Source organism: Rhinoderma darwinii, chromosome 1 (assembly GCF_050947455.1).
Source record: "Rhinoderma darwinii isolate aRhiDar2 chromosome 1, aRhiDar2.hap1, whole genome shotgun sequence".
NCBI classification, from domain to species: domain Eukaryota; kingdom Metazoa; phylum Chordata; class Amphibia; order Anura; family Rhinodermatidae; genus Rhinoderma; species Rhinoderma darwinii.
The window spans coordinates 170,113,984-170,134,789 of record NC_134687.1 but is presented as its reverse complement, the minus strand read 5'-3'; the positions used below and the strand labels follow the sequence as shown (position 1 = coordinate 170,134,789).

At 39.5% G+C, this 20,806-nt stretch overlaps 1 protein-coding gene across 3 annotated transcripts in view; it reads left to right on the top strand.

The window, feature by feature from the left end:
- SEC24D (SEC24 homolog D, COPII component) overlaps positions 1–20,806 on the top strand; it is a 153,457-nt gene that overhangs the window by 129,458 nt on the left and 3,193 nt on the right. For all 3 annotated transcript variants that reach the window (XM_075860586.1, XM_075860587.1, XM_075860588.1), the window contains exons 18-19: positions 14,746–14,884; positions 14,988–15,106. In XM_075860586.1, coding sequence (XP_075716701.1) covers positions 14,746–14,884; positions 14,988–15,106 — 258 coding nt within the window. The remainder of the gene's footprint in view (positions 1–14,745; positions 14,885–14,987; positions 15,107–20,806) is intronic.

Here is a 20,806-nt window from a genome sequence, read left to right as displayed (position 1 = left end):
CCCAGCCATAGGTCGCCCATTGCTGAAAAGGTTATAACGAAGGTTTATCAAACAGCTTTACTAAATACTCTAACCAGAGTGACGACGATCGTGATAGAGTCTGATCACACTTGCATTAGTTCTTTTCTATTAGGTTTTTGATAGTTAGAATAGTGTAGCATACTGCACTATTCTAGCTATAAAAAAAACACCAAAAGAAACGGAAAACAGATGCATTAAAAGTCTTTGACGTGAAAACGAATCATAACATATCCATCAAATGGATCATAAAATCTGTCATATTTGGCATGGATCCTGTAAAAATGGAAGCCATGACTGCAGTGTGAACAGATTCTAATAAATCTAATCCTTCCATACAGATTAAGTTGACAAGTTCAGATGAGGCAATTGCACACGAGACACGGAAAAAAAACTGTGTCAAAAACTGCAACTCAAACTTCATCAAAAAATGCATGTGTGTATATAGTCTTACTGAAAATATTATTTTTTTTTTCAGTTTTTGAGGTATGTTATAACTTTTATTAAGCCAAGCTCAAAACAAACGTGCATTCTTTTTCTGAACTTTTAATTTATTTTGTTGATGACTTATTGGAAGCAATATACATTTTGTTATTATAAATGATAACTTATTATAAATTAATCTGTAACGACTTTAAATGTAAAGTAGAGTAAATGTAAAGTAAAGTAATGATTACACAATATTTGTTCAGTGTATTTGTTCTATTGTTAAAGGGGTTGTCCACTTTTTATTTTTTCTATTAATTTATTTACAGAATAGGAAATCATACAGATTTCTAATATACATGTATTTAATATTCTGCTCACATACCTTTCTTATATCAGTGAAGTTGCCTCTGTCTTAAATTTTTTTAAATGGCATAGCCCACAGATTAGTCCATAGAAATGCATCCAAAGTATAACTGACTGGACTACAGATGGCGTCAGTCATGTCATTTACATCGTGACCCCCTGGCATTCAGGTAACACTGTCCGGGTATATAACAGGTAAATAGCAGATTATCGAGGAGCAGAAATTATAAATTATTTCTACCTACAGCAACATCTCATAATCATGTCTGTCAGTGTCTGAGCAGCTCTTGCATTCCTCTCACTGTCTCCTCTGTGTGTTGTCATGTTGTTAATAAAGTTAAATTAAAAACAGAAAAACATTTCATCATAGAGACAGGTAGTTAGGGCCTGTTCACATCAGCGTTGGGCTTCCGTTCATTGGTTCCGTTCGACCTTTCCATCGGAGGAACTGATGAACGGAATGGCAAACGGAAACCATAGCCTCCGGTTGCATCACCATTGATTTCACTGGTAATGCTTTAGTTGTTGTTGGTTTCCGTTTGTTTCCGTTCTGTAAAGTTAGTTTTTTTTCATGGAAACAATAGTGTAGTCGACTATGAAGGCAATGGTAATGAAAACAGAAGCTATGGTTTCCATTTAGCTTTTCGTTCATCGGTTCCTCCGACGGAAAGGTCGAACGGAACCGAGGAGCCTGACACTGATGTAAACAGTCTTATTTTATTAATCATCTCGAGACCGTAAATACAGGCACAGTGAAGTAGTTTTCATTATTCCACCTATTCACTTAGTCCATGGATGTCACCTCTGTGTTGCCCCAACACATATCTGTCATGTAACCCTGTTGCTAGCTGAATGCTAGGGGTCACATGACTGAGGCTATGTTTAGTCATATTCAGTTAGCCTTCGAACGCATTCCTGATGAAGGGTGCAAAACGCGCGTCGAGGTGTCTCTTTAGAGATTTTCATCGTCCATTATGCCAGTAACAGGTAATCTGCCTCTCCCTATTTTGCTATTGAGCATTGTGTAGATATGTCTACCCTCCAGTTATTTACATGGGACGGCTGAATAGTGGAGACATTGTGTTCTAGACACTCTTTCCTCTTTTCTGCATGCTACCATAGCTTGTAATTCAAAGAACAATATACATGGTTCTTGTTGGAATTTTGATGGTCTATACAAGTGTTCATGGTTTTTAATTGTGTTTTATATTTTTGTATATAATTATGGGAAGGGGTGTCCATGTTTATGGAGGAATAAAATAAAGTACTATATTTTAGACTATACTGGTCTAAATTGTTTATTTAATTTGGGACATATTTTGGTTTAGTTATTAATTATGTTTTGTATTTATGCCTGAAGGTATTATAGGTTCTAAAATAGAATGCATTACACAGGACTAATCTGTGGTCTATACCATTCTACTGTGACAGGGGTCTCATGCACTATAATAAATGTGAGCAGAATTTTGTATACATGTATGTTAGAAAACTGTATGATTTCCTATTCTACAAATAGATTTAAAAAAAAATAAAAATGGACAACCCCTTTGTTGACGCCATCATGAGCCAAAATATATTAGACTGACATTTGTATCGGGTATGTCAACCAATACCTGCCCTCCAGTGATTAATCCAGTTTCAAATCATGTTTTATCGATATATCAAGAGAGGAATTAGACACACAGACGCTGCTGGTATGCTCAAAATACTCCTCTGAGGTTTATTGACAAACTCAATTACAATAATATAATTCAAAAGGGGTGTAGGCTTGAGGTTAACCAATCAGAGGCAACGTGACAATATTTCAAATTCAGACAATTACAGACATATATTTTAAATGCATTATTATAATTTTTCAGACATCAGGGTTGCAAGTGGCTTATCTCTCTTGGCAAGGATATAATAGATCGTTCTTTTAAGATGGGGGAGACATATTCACATGCATATTTGAGCATGTCTCCCACTCCCATCTCGCTCCCTCCCTTTTCCTTCTGTCCAAGCCTTGCATGTGAACCAAGGTTAAAGATAACTTAACTTAGAAACATACAAACTTGTCTTAAAGGAGCAATGACTTTACTCTTTAATCATTACAAAAGAACCAAGATGGGGACTCCAGACAAGATGGCTGCTGCACAAAATGGATTCATTTAAACATTATTTTAATCAGTTTCACATTTCCCACCTTTTATTTATTTGAGGACATTTTGTATCCAATTCAGGTATTTAAAGAAGGGCTTATCCCCCATTGTGGACTTACTTAACCCATACTAATTTCACTCATAAAATATACTTGATCAAAGGATCCAGGCTGGTGGGTAATTATTTGAGCGTTTGATGCGAAGCATTGCAAGAGTTTTGGTAGGCCTCAAAATATGAAGCTCAGAAGCAAATATAATTATATACATAATAAAACAACCCTGCAGGACACTCTAGAGCAACCCATTATCCACCCCCCAATACCTTCAAACTATTTAGAGGGATCTAGGCATGGCAAACAATCTTGCCACTCTTGCTCTATGGCATACTTGACCTGCATAATGCCAAAAAGGTCTATAGAATGGCAACATGCTGGGCCAACTACTTGGCACATGCCCCTTGAGCTGCATTCAAAACATCTCACACTATTGTATATTAATTATCCAGAAAATTCAGAAGTTACATTCAAAACATCATAATCTGTAATATTGTTAAATATTTCCACTAATTTCTCTGTATTATATGCTTCCTTTACTGTTAAACCTACTAATGTTTGCAATGATCCAAACTTCTCCTGCCACGGTACATGTATTGGTCATAAGAATTGTGTTGCACTGTCACTTACTGTCCTAATGGGACCTTTACCCCTGCAGATATAACAGGTCGTGGGCAGCATCTTCCTCAAACCCAAAGACACCCAGGTAACATAACCTCAGGGCTCTCATTGCTGCCATGTACTTCTTACTTATGAGTGACAACAACCAGTGACCTTCACCTCATAACTCCACATAAATCACCTTAGGTTGTAATTTACAGTACCGTGGCATATTTACATACATTATAATTATAAACCTCAGACAATAGGGCCTCAACTAATAAAATAATACTATCACCAATCTCATGCTATCACCCCCTCAGGTTTGGGTCCCATCAGTTCATTGACAAGTCCTGTACATTATCATCCTCTTCTTCTTTTGTCTTCTGCTTTTCACTGACTGTCACCCTTAGGGCTTATTCAGACGAACGTGATATACGTCCGTGCAACACGCGTGATTTTCAGGCGCCTCGCACGGACCTATGTTAGTCTATGGGGCCGTGCAGACTGTCCGTGAGTTTCACACAGCGTGTGTCCGCTGCGTAAAACTCACGACATGTCCGATATTTGTGCGTTGTTCGCGCATCATGCACCCATTGAAGTCAATGGGTGCGTGACAATCACGCGCAGCACACGAAAGCACATCCGTGTGACGCGCGTGATTCGCGCAACTGCAGTAAAAAGTATGAATGAAAACAGAAAAGCACCACGTGCTTTTCTGTTTACAAAACATATAAACCGAGTGTCATAATGATGGCGGCTGCGCGAAAATCACACAGCCACGCATCATACGGGGCTGACACACGGAGCTGTTATGTACCTTTTGCGCGCGCAAAACGCACACACTCGTGTAAATCCGGCCTTAGGGTAACCCACACAATTATGGAGTCAGATTGTATGGGTGTGTCCAGTGGGGGATTTATTATTACCCTCCTCCTGGTCACTTATTTTACACCGTGAAACACTTGAATGCTGCTGACAGGTTCACTCAGCTCTTTGGCCTTTATTTTACTTTGACAATTGCTAATGTCAACAGGACTTAGTTTGGTCTTTGGTCCTTCTCATCTGTCAGTCACTGTTCCTTGTTAGTATACGTCACCGGGCTGTGCACTGCACCTCATACTGTGAGCCTGGGGTGAGTTCCCACGTAGACAGATTATTGTGACTGCCACAAAACCCTCCGCATCTAAATCCTCTTCAACCGGCAAGTTGCTTATCTGCATGGCTGCTTAGAATTGTGGCACTGCCTTCAGTTCATGACAAGCAGATTGTACTGGCTCAGGCTGCGCCTGCCGCATCTCAGTGATGGAGTTCATCATGTTAAAAGTCGTTTAGTTCATGTTTACTGCCACTTGCTGGGGACTCAACCTTTATCAATTGTTAAAATCAATGCTCATCTGGTGATAATATCTACATAATATAAAAAATGTTCTATTGGTGTTACACTTTTCAGCAGGATTTGTACCTTGTTCTGGGCTGATTACCTGTAACATCTCCTACCCACAAAAATATTCACAGATACCATACGTTTTATCTGACAAGTGTCTCAAACCAATTTTTCTACTCTGATTTTTATTACCTGGGAAGGCCTCTCAAGGTCTCTTCGTGGGGGGCGGGTATGATGATAAGGTTGGCATCGGTCTGCCAGGACTGTTCTGTAGGCAAATCAAACTGCTCTAACAGAATTTAGCAGCAACAGCTATAAAACCTGGGACATACCAATTAAATCTTACCAAATTGATCCTTGCAATCTTGGAGCATATGTGAGGCAACATACCATCAATGCAAGTGCCATCAACAGTGCCTTGGGTGCTACTGGTTTACCTTCCTTTATCCATTCACATTCTGTTAGAATCTGGTTTTCACGCCTACTGCTCCCAGTTGGACACTTCCTGTGGAGAACAATCTTTTTCATCGCATAATCATTAATTGATCTTAATCAGATAATTAATTTGATGAAAACCATTAACAATGACATATTTATGTTAAACATTCACATTGGGCAGTAACTAAAAGTGATACATACAAACTGATTTTTCTTCTTTTTATATATACTGCACAGAATTTTCTGCTCTAAAATTTTCCTTTCACATCCAAAAAATGTTTTTAAATGGGAATTTCCCGCTGCTGTACCTTTTATCTGACACATGCCTCCAATAGTCCAATGCTAAGGCATGCTGGTCTAGAACTTTACATAAAACTTAACCTCAGTATTTAAAGCGGCTCTGTCACCACATTATAAGTTCCCTATCCAGCAGTGTTTTTTATTTAGAAAAAGTATTTTTGAGTTATGACCTATATTAGCTTTATGCTAATGAGTTTCTTAATGGACAACTGGGCGTGTTTTACTTTTTGACCAAGTGGGCGTTGTACAGAGGAGTGTATGACGCTGACCAATTAGTGACCAATCAGCGTCATACACTTCTCCCCATTCATTTACACAGCACATAGCGATCTAGCTATTTCGCTATGTGCAGCCACATAAACACACTATAACGTTACTGCAGTGTCCTGACAATGAATATACATTACCTCCAGCCAGGACGTGATGTATATTCACAATCCTGGCACTTCTGTAGCGTCTCTGTGATATTTACAGCAAGGCAAGCGTAATCTCGTTTGAAATGACAGGTTACAACGTAATCTCGAGAGATTACGCTTGCCTTGTTGTAAATATCACAGAGACGCTACAGAAGTGTCAGGATTCTGAATACACATCACGTCCTGGCTAGAGGTAATGTATATTCATTGTCAGGACACTGCAGGAACATGATAGTGTGTTTATGTGGCTGCACATAGCGATATAGCTATATCGCTATGTGCAGTATAAATGAATGGAGAGAAGTGTATGACATTGATTGGTCAGCGTCATACACTCCTGTGTACAACGCCCACTTGGCCAAAAAGTAAAACACGCCCAGTTGTCCATTAAGAAACTCGTATTATGTTAAAGAGGCTCTGTCACCACATTATAAGTGGCCTATCTCCTACATAATCTGATCGGCGCTGTAATGTAGATAACAACAGTGGTTTTTATTTTGAAAAACGATCATTTTTTACAAAGTTATGAACAATTTTAGATTTATGTTAATTAGTTTCTTAATAGACAACTGGGCGTGTTTTTACCTTTTACCAACTGGGTGTTGTGAAGAGGAGTGTATGACGCTGACCAATCAGCGTCATACACTTCTCATTGTTCCAGCCCAGCTTCTTTCACTGCACAATCACGCTGGGCTAGAACAATGAGAAGTGTTTGACCCTGATTGGTCAGCGTCATACACTCCTCTTCACAACACCCAGTTCTCTATTAAGAAACTAATTAGCATAAATCTAAAATTGTTTATAACTTTGTCAAAAATGATCATTTTTAAAAATAAAAACCATTGTTGTTATCTACAGCGCCAATCAGATTATAGAGGAGATAGGGCACTTATAATGTGGTGACAGAGCCTCTTTAACCCCTTAATGACCGGGCCATTTTGCACGTTAATGACCAAGGATTATTTTTTGTTTTCTCACGGTCGCATTCCAAGAGTCGTAACTCTTTTTTTATTCCGTCGACATAGCCGTATAAGGGCTTGTTTTTTGCGGGACGAGTTGTATTTTGTAATTGTACCATTTTTAGATGCTTATAACATATTGATTAACTTTTATTAACTTTATTTTAGGAGAGAATTGAAAATAAGCAGCTATTCCAGCATTAATTTTCACGTTATAAATTTACACCGTTTACTATGCAGCATAAATAACATGTTAACTTTATTTTATGGGTCGGCACGATTACGGGGATACCAAATATGTAAAGGTTTTATATGTTTTTTCTACGTTTGCACAATAAAAAGCCTTTTAGAAAAAAATTACTTGTTTTTGCATCGCCGCATTCCAAGAGACGTAACGTTTTTATTTTTCCGTCGATGTGGTCGTATGTGGGCTTGATTTTTGCGGGACAATGTGTAGTTTTCATTAGTACTATTTTGGGGTACATAGCACTTATAGATTAACTTTTATTTTATTTTTTATGGGGGGAATGGGAGAAAAGAGAGAATTTTGACGTTGTTTTTCGCGTTTTCTTTGGACGCCGTTCATCCGGCGGTTTAATTAATATGTTCATTTTATTGGTCAAGATGTTACGATCGTGGGGATAACATATATGTGTATGTGTGATTTGTTTTGACCGTTTTACTGAATAAAACCACTTTTTGGGCCAAAAAAGTAGTTTTATTTGACTTTGACTGTAATTTTTTATTTTTTTTTTTTCACAAACTTTATTTAACTGTTTTACATTTTTTTTTTTTGTCCCACCGGGGGACTTCACTATGCGATGTGCCGATCGCATATATAATGCTTTGGTATACTTCGTATACCAAAGCATTATTGCCTGTCAGTGTAAAACTGACAGGCAACCTGTTAGGTCATGCCTCTGGCATCGCCTAACAGGCAGATGCTGAAGACAGACCTGGGGGTCTTTGTTAGACCCCCGGCTGTCATGGAAACCCGACGGCGACCCGCGATTTGTTTGCGGGGGCGCCGATCGGGTAACAGAGGGAGCTCCCTCCCTCTGTCAAACACATTAAATGCTGCTGTCACTATTGACAGCGGCATTTAATGGGTTAAACTGCCGGAATCGGCGCGTGCTTCGATTCCGGCAGTTGCAGCAGGAGCCAGGCTGTGTATAACAGCCGTGCTCCTGCCGCTGATCGCGTGGGTACAGTCTCAGTACCCGCGCCATCACAGGACGGATATATCCGTCCTCCTGCGCGAACTAGCAGCTGCTGAGGACGGATATATCCGTCCTTCGGCGTTAAGGAGTTAATATTCCCAAACTTCTTGAATACTGTTATCAAACAAACTAACTTTGGCATAACATCTAGAGACCTTCTGATATCTTAATCATGTACAAAAAACAGTTCAATACTTGGGTTAAAAACTATTCCCCTGTCACTACACACAACTTCTGCAGTGGGGAAAATACTGGCCGGGCCTCAGGCCACCCTGAGAATAGGTCTACACATACGAGCACATATTCATACACATCTACCTCGGGTAGTCGTATGTTCTGCAGTCGCTGAAACAGGTAATCTGGTCGGGGTGCACTTCTCATAGGTACCTTTGCTGTTTTGCCTATGTCATGCCGTGCACATATCACGCAGGCTGCTAGAAACCTAGGGGCAAGCCAATTTACCGATACCTGGCTACACATACTCTCTTTGCCAGGTGTGTCATCTCTTACGCTCTCAATTAGCTTACCCGATGATCCAACAAAGGTCCTACTACCAATGGGCCCATAATCGCGGGCGATGACAAAAGCGTACCTAGAGTCAGTGTAAATGTTGGCCGTCTTACCTTTTGCCAGGTTACAAGCCTCATCGAGCACCTCCAGCTCTGCTTCTTGAAAAGAACAAGAAGGTGAGAGTGGTTTCTGGATGATTTACCTCGTGCTTCGTATGCTGTACATACTATATATGATGAAGTATCTCTACATTACAAAATTACATTGAAAACCCATGTTGCATATAGATAAACTATTTAAAAAAGTCTTATTTTCCACATTCATCTGATAATCCAGAACAATTGTAAATCCCACCCCTACCAGGTCCTATAAATACCTGATTAATACAAAAACAAACAAAAATTATTTTTACTAAAATCTGGTATAAAACTAATAATGTTCAGGTAATATTCACCTCCTTCCCATCTAAATCCCTTCCCATCTAAAGACTCATCTCTGAGTGACGTCACCTCGGCCTTCTGTGCAGATTTGCTGGTGGGGATGGTCTGCTACTCATGTTGAGTGACTACAGCAGAGTACACCTGGTGCCATACTTACCGTTCTGGAAGGATCTGGAACCATCTACACAGACAAAATCAAACTCTGGGTTACTCTCTTACACATTTAATCTTTATTACTCATTGGGGTCTCATACACATTTTGTAGACCTTATAGAACCAAATTCATTGATTCAAAACAAAATTGTACCTGATCAGTCTCATCACTACTCCCTCCTTTTTGGAATTGTGGAAGTAATGTAGCAGGGTTCAAAACTGCATATCTCAACATAATAAGGTTGGACACTCTAACTGGGGGCATTAGTTTGGCCCCCTGTAATACGCAATAGCTCAGAACAAAAGTGACCTTCTCCTGACAAAACTACATTTTATCTTTTAGATACCTTGCAACCATTTACTTTTAAAACATCATACATTTTCAAAAATAACATTTAGGCAGTACTATAGCACTTGCCTGCATGTGTAAAAACAAAAATAACAATTGTAATTCTTTATCCAATAAAATAGAGAATAATATATCTGCTAATATTTATTACTGCAAACCAATAAACTGTGTGTGGGAGTAGGGAACAGTAGGGGTACATACATTTCCAAGACCCCGTGTCTAACAATATCTGTATTTTAATTCATTTTAATTAACTTCAAAACATTACAACATTAAATCATATCATAACACATGAATATGCAGCGTAGCGCCACACATTCCAGCAGTCCATATTTTGTATCTTTTATACAAACAAATTCAGATTGCTATAATATTTTACTCACTCTATATTTACGGACAACAGCGCATGCGCAGAGATAAGAAACATTTCTTTACACAAGGGAGAGGAACCGATTACATTTATAACTCTAACTTTAAAGAGGCTCTGTCACCAGATTTTGCAACCCCTATCTGCTATTGCAGATCGGCGCTGCAATGTAGATTACAGTAACGTTTTTATTTTTAAAAAACGAGCATTTTTGGCCAAGTTATGACCATTTTCGTATTTATGCAAATGAGGCTTGCAAAAGTACAACTGGGCGTGTTGAAAAGTAAAAGTCCAACTGGGCGTGTATTATGTGCGTACATCGGGGCGTGTTTACTACTTTTACTAGCTGGGCGTTGTGTATAGAAGTGTCATCCACTTCTCTTCACAACGCCCAGCTTCTGGCAGTGCAGACACAGCCGTGTTCTCCAGAGATCACGCTGTGTCGTCACTCACAGGTCCTGCATCGTGTCGGACGAGCGAGGACACATCGGCACCAGAGGCTACAGATGATTCTGCAGCAGCATCGGCGTTTGCAGGTAAGTCGATGTAGCTACTTACCTGCAAATGCTGATGCTGCTGCAGAATCAACTGTAGCCTCTGGTGCCGACACGATGCAGGACCTGTGAGTGACGTCACAGATCTGCACTGCCAGAAGCTGGGCGTTCTGAAGAGAAGTGGATGATACTTCTCTTCTCAACGCCCAGCTAGTAAAAGTAGTAAACACGCCCCGATGTACGCACATAATACACGCCCACTTGGACTTTTACTTTTCAACACGCCCAGTTGTACTTTTGCAAGCCTCATTTGCATAAATACGAAAATGGTCATAACTTGGCCAAAAATGCTCGTTTTTTAAAAATAAAAACGTTACTGTAATCTACATTGCAGCGCCTATCTGCTGCAATAGGAGATAGGGGTTGCAAAATCTGGTGACAGAGCCTCTTTAACCCCATACACAAGACGCTCAAAATTGTACACAGTACTGCTGTTAAAAACTAGAGCATGAAATATAGATCTAAAAATTAATGTTATATTGTGGCCACATCAGACTTCACACATATAACATCACACACCCCCCTCCCCTCCCCGTCACCATCTACATTAGTCATTATCATCAATTCCTTATACGCAGCACTCCGGATTCATTTTCTCTGTCTATCCACGAACCGCCATTTATTAACATCCACACAGCCTACATTTTTGAACATTCAACTTATTTGATCACATATATCACATCCTCCCCACTCAACCATCCACTCTGTGGGTTGTAGTCTAGGGGTTTGCTATGTATGTTGGTGATTATTTCTTTAGGGGCCCTGGCTGTGCGCCAATACCAATGTTCTTCACTGTAATTTGTGTAGGTCATTGAACACAGGTTGTTATTTTACAACGGTATTCAATCTGGCGGTCTGATGTTGTACTACAGATCAAAATCTATGCCGGATTATCAAATACATGCTAGAAATCAGTCTGACAATGCATACAACTGACAATTTTTAAGGACCCTTACACATAATATTACAAGCTAGCAGTGTGCTAGAAAAGTATAAATTATTACTCAATACAACATTCAAAGTTTTCCCTATTGCACTGTCTAATGGTACATACACACTTATCACATGCAATTCATACATATTCATTTGACTACTACAATCCTGGCAAAGGACCTGATTATTACAGGATCCTTTTTAATTGTTATAGCGTCTTTCTTACCCGGTTTGTCACAATTTCTTTGGCTGTACATCACGCTACGGGGCTTACCCTGTTGCTCTGCTCTCCGAGTTCTCCATTATCAGGACTACCACATAAGTCCTAATAATACTACTGGAAATCACCTCTGAATATCCAACTTTTCTGTCCCAGACTCTCTGCTATAAACGCGCAGTCTGTCTATCCACAACTCTCTACTATAAACGCGCAGTCTGTGGATGTTTGCGACTCTCTGCTATACTCGCAGTCTGTCTATTTGGACAGATGCAGAGTCAGGCGTCCCTGACACTCGGCTCTCTCAGAGCAAGCGGGCAACAGGATAACATTCCCCTTAATCCTTAATAGTTTCTACACAACAGCCAAATAATAAATTATATTTCCAACAGACCTATAACAATACACAAATCCAGACAGCACAGTTCATCGCAGGTTCACTACACAGCATTCAGCTTTCTCACCTTACACACAGACAGATGTATGCAATGGATTCACACTACCTCTGCACAAGTTCACTGACACTTTAAAAGTTCCTCTTTTCCTCTTATTTTCTTCACTACGTCATCACATTCCAAAGGAGGGGTCATTCACTCACTCATCACAGCTTCTGTTTCATACAATCTTAACAGTTTAAATGTTCAATGCCGGCAAAAATTCTCATAGCATGTATTTCAAGATTTACACATCTGCTAGAACAACTCAAGATAACGTACGCATCTGCAATCATTCATCACGCAAAAAGTTTTCAACATACCTCATAGTGCTGGATAAATTACTGTGTTCAGTAGATGTGACGTAATGAGAGGTAATTCCAGCCCCGGCAATGAATGAGTGAAAATGATTTTGTAAGAATAAACTTCTTACAAACCGGCCGGTTTTTAATATTCACTGATGCAATGCCCGGCTTCCAGTGATTTAAGACGAGCAATCTCCCGTGATTTCGGCACCAAAACTGTTGATGCAATCATGGGCCAAAATATATTAGACTGAAACTTGTAATGGGTATGTCAACCGATACCCGCCCTCCAGTGATTTATCCAGTGTCAAATTATGTATTATCTATATATCGAGAGAGGAATTAGACACACAGATGCTGCTGGTATGCTCAAAATACTCCCCTGAGGTTTATCGCCAAACTCAATTACATTAATATCATTCAAAAAGGGTGTAGCTTGAGGTTAACCAATCAGAGGCAATGTGACAATATTTCAAATTCAGCCAATTACAGAAATACGATACATTGTAAATGCATTATTATAATTCTTCACACATCAGGGTTGCAGGTGGCTTATGTCTCTTAGCAAGGATATAATAGATTGTTCTTTTAACATGGGGAGAAATACTCACATACATATTTGAGCATGTCTCCCTCTCCCATCTCGCTCCCTCCCTTTTCCTTCTGTCCAAGCCTTGCATGGGAACCAAGGTCAAAGATAACTTAACTTAGAATCATACAAACTTGTCTTAAAGGAGAAATGACTTTCTTATTCACTACAAAAGAACCAAGATGGGGACTCCAGACAAGATGGCTGCTGCACAAAATGGATTCATTTAAACATTATTTTAATCACTTTCACACCCTTTTAAATATTTTTTTTCTCCAGAATGTTCGCTCCAGACCTATAGGTTATTAACCTGGGAGGGTAACATATGTTATCATGTGTCAAAATGTAATTAAAATAATCTCCAGGTATCTCATATATTTTATAAACATTATAGGATCTGTGATAATAGAAAAAAGCCAGCCAAGGAAAGTGCATGATAAATATAGGTTCATATACATCTGCTCAGCGATAGCGGCATGGTTTATTTGTGAGGTCAAACATGTGGTGCACATTTAAAGGCTATGTAAACCTTTGAAGCCTGTGTTTTTTTATGCACGTGTTTAGTGTTTTTAAACATTTGTCTAATATACGTTTATTAAGAATTTTCTATAGTTTTTGCGCTGCAGCTTCTATGTATCCATTATATATAGAAGCTGCATAACGCCACTGTAAGCCAAATCAGTCAGTCAGCTGGACTGACAGTTAAGTTGACAGCGGCTCTTGTGTGCCTATGACACACAATATAACCTTAAGGGTATGTACACACACAAAACAAAAAACGTCTGAAAATAAGGAGCTGTTTTCAGAGAAAACAGCCTCTGATTTTCAGGCGTTTTTGAAGCTGAAAATTAAGCTTCTTTTAATTCGAAGCTTCTTTTGAGGCTTCTTTTCAGGCGTTCTTTGAGGCGTTTTTCATAGTGTTCAATGGAAAATCAGCTCCAAAAAACGCCTCAAGAAGTGACATGCACTTCTTTTTACGGAGCTTCTTTTTATGATCTGTTTTTTAAAACAGCGGCGTAAAAAGACACCCCGTATGAACTAAATGCTGTTTTTCCTCATTGATTTCAATGGGCAGATGTTTGTAGGCGTTCAGCTTCCGTTTTTTCAGGTGGTTTTCAGGGCGTAAACACCCAGAAATACGCCTGAAAACACTGTGTGAACATACCCTAATACCGATCAAGTTCATGAACTTAGATTTGATCTGTATTAGGATTATATTGTGTTTCAGAGGCACACAGAAGCCACTGTCAGCTGAACCGTCAGTCCAGCTGACTGACGGATTCAGCTTTCAATGGCATTATGCAGCTTCTATGGATAGTGGATACATAGAAACTGCAGCGCAAAACGAAATCAAATTTTTAATAAATGTAGAGAAGAAAACTTTAAAATCACGAAACACAGTAAAAAAAAAGTTTTCAAAGGGTTACATAGCCTTTATTTTTCCTGTTTACTAAGTGGTCTTTATTTCCCTTGCATATGCAAGTATGTAGACCATGAAATATCTAGGAGCAGGAAACCACTAATGTGCTCCGTTTTCTACTAACCCTGTTATTCCATCTCTCTCCGATTTCAGTGCGCTGTGTTATACACAACCATTGGTGGCCACAGACGTCTGCTTGTGCATAACATCAGTTTGAGCTGCAGTTCACAACTTGCAGATATATACAAGAGCTGTGAAACCGATGCCCTCATAAACTTCTTTGCTAAATCAGGTACATTTTGAAATCCGTGCCCTTGTCTGAATGAAGTGTTATTCCAAAGTGAAGCACTGCATGGTTAGGACATGTTACGTTGCTCATTATTTTTTCCTTTCAGCATATAAAGCAATCCTGCATCATCCTTTGAAGGCAGTCCGTGATGTGTTGGTCAACCAGACGGCACACATGCTAGCCTGCTATAGGAAGAGCTGTGCCAGCCCCTCAGCTGTCAGCCAGGTATGTAACAAAAAATGTAACCCCCTATTGTATTACTTAACCCCTTAATGACCGGGCATGTTTGTACCTTAATGACCAAGCCAGATTTGTCAAATCTGGTATGTCTGACTTTATCAGAGAATAACTCTGTGAAAGTTTTGAATATCCAAGTAATTCTGACATTGTTTTTTCGTCACATGTTGTACTTTATTTTAGTGGTAAAAGTAGACTGATACGATTTGCGGAAATTAATTGAAAAATGGAAGAAATTTTGTAAAAATTACCATTTTCCCCTATTTTTAACTGCAATATGTCACATATGTACACACATACTGTACAATTTTTTTAATTAAAAATATATTTCTATCTCTTTACTCCATTTTGGCAGCACTTTTGAAAAAATAAAATAAATTTTCAGCAATTTAGAGGACTTACAAATTGAATAATAATTTTATAAATTTTGAAGTACATTTTGTTTTCCTGCACCAAGCCAGGTTTTCAGAGGCTCATAGGTGTCAGAATGGTGGAAACCCCCACAAATGACCCCATTTAGAAAACTAGACCCCTTAAGGTATTTACCTAAGGGTATAGTAAGTATTTTGACCCCACAGTTTTTTGCTAAATTTAATACATAGCAGGTGAAAAAAAAAATAATTTCACTTTTTTTCATAAAAGTATCAGTTTGAAGACCAATTTCTTTGTAAAGCGACCATGAGAATGAAGAAACACACCACAAAATCTATCACCCTGTTTCTCCTGTTTTCAAAAATACCAACATTGTGGCCCTAATGCGCTGCCTGGACACACGGCAGGACCCAAAAGGAAGGGAGCACCCGGAGGCTTTCAGGACTCATATTTTGCTTGAAAATGTTTTAGGCCCCACTGTACATTTGGAGAGGCTTTGAGCTGCCAGAACGATAGAAACTCCCCATAAACGACCCCATTTAGAAAACTAGACCCCATAAGGTATTTATTTAGGGGTATAGTAATTATTTTGACCCCACAGTTCTTTGCTAAATTTAATGCATATCAGGTGAAAAAAAAAATAATTTCACTTTTTTCATAAAAGTATTTGTTTGAAGACCGATTTCTTTGTAAAGCGACCATGAAAATGAAGAAACACACCCCAAAATCTATCACCCTCTTTCTCCTGTTTTCAAAAATACCCACATTGTGGCCCTAATGCGTTGTTTGGACACACGGCAGGGCCCCAAAGGAAGGGAACACCCGGAGGCTTTCAGGACTCATATTTTGCTTGAAAATGTTTTAGGCCCCAATGTACATTTGGAGAAGCTTGGAGCTGCCAGAATGATAGAAACTCCCCATAAACGACCCCATTTCGAAAACTAGACCCCTTAAGGTATTTATCTAGGGGTATAGTTAGCATTTTGACCACACAGGTTTTTCGCTAAATATATTGAAATTAGTCTGTAAGAAATAAAATGTACTTTTTTTCTGAAACAACATAGAATTTTTATTATTTACAAGGAATAACGAAGAAAATGCACCCCAACATTTGTAAAGCAATGTCTCCCGATTACGACAATACCCCATATGTGGTAATAAACTGCTGTTTGGACCCACAGCAGGGCTCAGAAGGGAAGGAGCGCCATTTGGATTTATGATTTTGCTGGAATGGTTTTCGGTGCCATGTCGCATTTGCAATGCACTGGAGGGACCAAAACAGTGGAAACCCACCAAAAGTGACCCCATTTTGGAAAAACCTTCAAGGAATTTTTCTAGGGGTATAGTGAGCATTTAGACCCCACGGGTCTTTTGCAGAGTTTATTAGAATTAGGGCGCGAAAATTAATATCAACATTTTTTCCACTAAAATGTTGCATTTTCTCATTTTCACAAGGGATAAAGGAGGAAAAAAACAACCATTTTTTTATAAAGCAATTTCTCCCGAGTACGGAAATACCCCACATGTGGTCATACGTTTTTTCATTAGAAATGAATTAACCCTTTCAGGACTGATCCATTTTTTGCTTTCATATTTTAGATTTTCACTCCCCGCTTTCCAAGAGCCATAACTTTTTTATTTTTCCATCAATAGAGTGGTGTGAAGGCTTATTTGTTGCGGGACAATCTGTAGTTTTCATTGGTACCATTTTGGGGTACATGCGATTTTTTTTTGATCACTTTTTATTCAATTTTTTTGCAATCCTGAGCAAAAAACAGGAATTCTGACACCGTTTTTTAGGTTTTCTTTTTGCGGCGCTCACCGTACGCTATAAATGACATTTTTACTTTATTCTGCGAGTTGGTACGGTTACGGCGATACCATATGTATATAGGTTTGGTCCTTTTTTTTAGCGTTTGCGCAATAAAATGACTTATTTATAAAAAAAAAAATTTCTGTGTCACCATATTCTGAGAGCCATAATTTTTTAATTTTTTAGTCAAAAAAGCTGTGTAAGGGCTTGTTTTTTGCGGGACGGATAGAAGTTTTTATTGGTACTATTTTCGGGTACATGCGACTTTTTGATCACTTTTTATTCTTTATTTAGGGAGCGGTGGTGACCCAAAAAATTGCGATTCTGTCGTAGTTTTTTATTGATTTTTTTTTGGGGTGTTCATCGTGCGGGAAAAACATTATAGTTTTATAGTTGGGTTCGTTACGAACGCGGTGATACCAAATATGTGTACTTTTTTAACGTGTTCATTTTTTTTCTATAATAAAAGTCTTATTATAGGAAAAAAAGCATTTAGTGTTTATAGAACTTATAACTTTTATTTTTACACTTTTTTTAAAACATTTTTATTACTTTTTTTTACTTTTTTAACTTGTCCCACTAGGGGACACTTAGTCTTGCAGCTTTGATCGCTGCTAGAGTACATTACACTACACACGTAGTGTAATGTACTGTAACTGTCATTGTGACGTGACTGTCACACTGACAGGAAGCAGAGGAGGAACGGCCGGACGCTGTTCCTCCGAGGCTTCCGTGCATGGCAACCCGGAGGTCATTATCTGACCTCCGATTGCCGTGACAAGCATCGGTAGCCCCCACGATCACTTCGTGGGGGCTGCTGATGTGCTTCAAACCACTTAAATGCGGCGATGGCAATCCGTCGCCGCACTTAAGGGGTTAACTGCCGAAATCAGCGGCGATGGTCCGCTGTCCGGCAAGACTGATGTCTCAGCTGTCGGGGACAACTGTCAGCGCGGGTCTGTCACTCTGTGTTTACACAGAGTGACAGTTTGAAATGCGGACGAAAATGAACGTCATGGTGCGGGAACTAGCAGCCGACCATGACGTTCATTTTCGTCCTTGGTCGTTAAGGGGTTAATAGATATAGTAATGCAAAGTGAATAACTTTTATGAAATTGATTTTGTGGGAATGAGGAAAAAAAGGCAAATCCGACAATGTTTTTTTTTTTATACTACATGTGCCGTGGGGTTTAAGTTTTATGTTTACTTTACCCAGACGTTACAGCAGGAGCCCGGCTGTCAATTACAGCTACTGATCACATAGTTACAGCTACTGTGCCAGCGCAAGCACCATGGAGCTGTTAGTAATGGGGATGAGGAAGGAAATTTTTTGCTTTTAGGACCGATTGGCTTATGCCTTAAGGTTTTTTTTGGCCTCCCTCTGTTTCAATAGGGCAAATAAAGTTATACAATTTACCACTAGACCTTTATCTACATCCTCTCCCTTCCTCTGGCTGAACTTGATGGACATGTGTCTTTTTTACAACCGTGCTAATTATATCATTATGTAATCACTTACAACCTGTTTAATATAGAAGCCACCAAAGTGAGCAGCTGATCCGCACCAGTGTGGCTTCTGAGCCTCCTGACAAAATCAGCTGTTTGCCAGGTCCCTTGCGAGCAGGGAAGCTGTAGCCAGACACACATAAAAAAAATGTTTTATTACATGGTCCCCATTCAGATGAATGCCTGTCCATGTAATACATGAATTCAGTCCCTGAGCAGGCAAAGATTGTAATTATTTCTGAACATCTTCATCACGATCTGTGCAGATGTTAGTATCCTGATATCATACATATTTGGGATCTCTGCGTTTGGGGTGTAGCGGTTGGTAATCAAAATATCCAATATTACTATATTGCAGACCTTATCCAGCATACAAGACTAGCAGCATTTAAGAACAGCCCGTCTGGGCACTAACTAAACAGCAGGTTTCCTCAACTATGGTAAACCCGGAGTAGACTTTTCCTTAGATCAGGCTTTCCACATTATCCTAGTGTCGATTCCCAGGCTCTGACTCTGGACTGCATTCACCTGCAGCCCTAAATAGCTCAGTGATCAATCCTGTACTGATTTTTCCTAGGGTAAACCATGTAATAGAGGGAATGGCAAGTCCCTCTACCAATTCTTCCTGTCATTTTATAAAAAATCCAGGCCCGGAGGACAGACTTAACAAAAGCCTCAGCAAACTTTCGTTTTGCTGAGAAACCCAATTTTCCTGGACTCCTCATCTTACTCAGTTTAACCAGCTTGTTGAGAAATACACCCCGCTCCAGTACTTTCCCAGCCACAGGCTTTTAATCTAATCTATCTACACACCTCACCATTGCAAATGCAACACCAAGAAGGAAAAGTTTTGGAATTGTGGAAATCACAGGATCGATAGACATTTTAATGATATGCAAATTATAAAAAAAATGGAAACCAAATGTTCCAAAGCTCTTGATTTATTCAGTATAGAGTATGAGCGCCACGTAAAAAAAATCCACACAATTACATGCCTTAACATGCTATAAATTAGGTTATTAATGGTTGTCGGAGGAATGTTAATCCACGCTGAATGCATTTGGGCACGCAAATCATCAAGATTGGCTGCTGGCAGCTGCCTTTGCAATTGCTGATGACTCCCCAGATGTGCTCGATGGGAGACAAATCCGGAGATGCTGCAGGCCATGGTAGCACATTTAGGCCACGCAGGCTGCTCACAGTAGCACGAGCAACATGCGGCCTGGTGTTGTCCTATTGAAAAATGGCTTCTGGGACTCTTTGGAGAAATGGCTGTACCACTTGTTCCACAACCAAATCAATGTAACGCCGAGCTGAAAGTGTACCCGAAATGAAGACTAGAGGGGTACGGCTACTGTACATTATGCCACTCCACACCATAATCCCGGGAGTAGGACCGGTGTGACTTTCCCTTGTTAAGGCCTCTTCATGGCGTTGCCCATGTAGTCTCCAGACCAATCTCCGGCTATCGTTGCGTCCGAGACAAAATTGGAACTCCGTTGTTTTGACGGAAGCAATAGCGCTATTGATTCCGTCAAAACCCTGTCACAACTGTGACCAACGGGAACCATTAACAACGTTTCCGTCACCATTGCGATCAATGGTGAGGGAAACGGAAGCCAAGCTAACCTCCGATGGAACCCCTCAACGGAAGGACAACGCTGATGTGAACAGGCCCTTAGCGACACCTGCTATTTCCTCGATTTTCCTCTTTCTTGGTGTTGCAATTTCAATGTTGAGGAATGTAGCTATCTATACAACACAATACAGCTTATATAGTTTTCTAAAACAGAATTATTGCCAATGACTTCCAATGTTATTTCTTACTCAGTCTGAAAATTCACCATACAGCCTTATGTTCTACAGATGTTTTCCATGTCTTTTTGTCCAACTGCAAATATTGTGACAAAATCTGGTTAGAATTTTTCAAAGCTATGTAAAAGTCTGAGGTGAATCATTAAGCACAATGCAGCTTATTATCATTTTACCACCTCTAT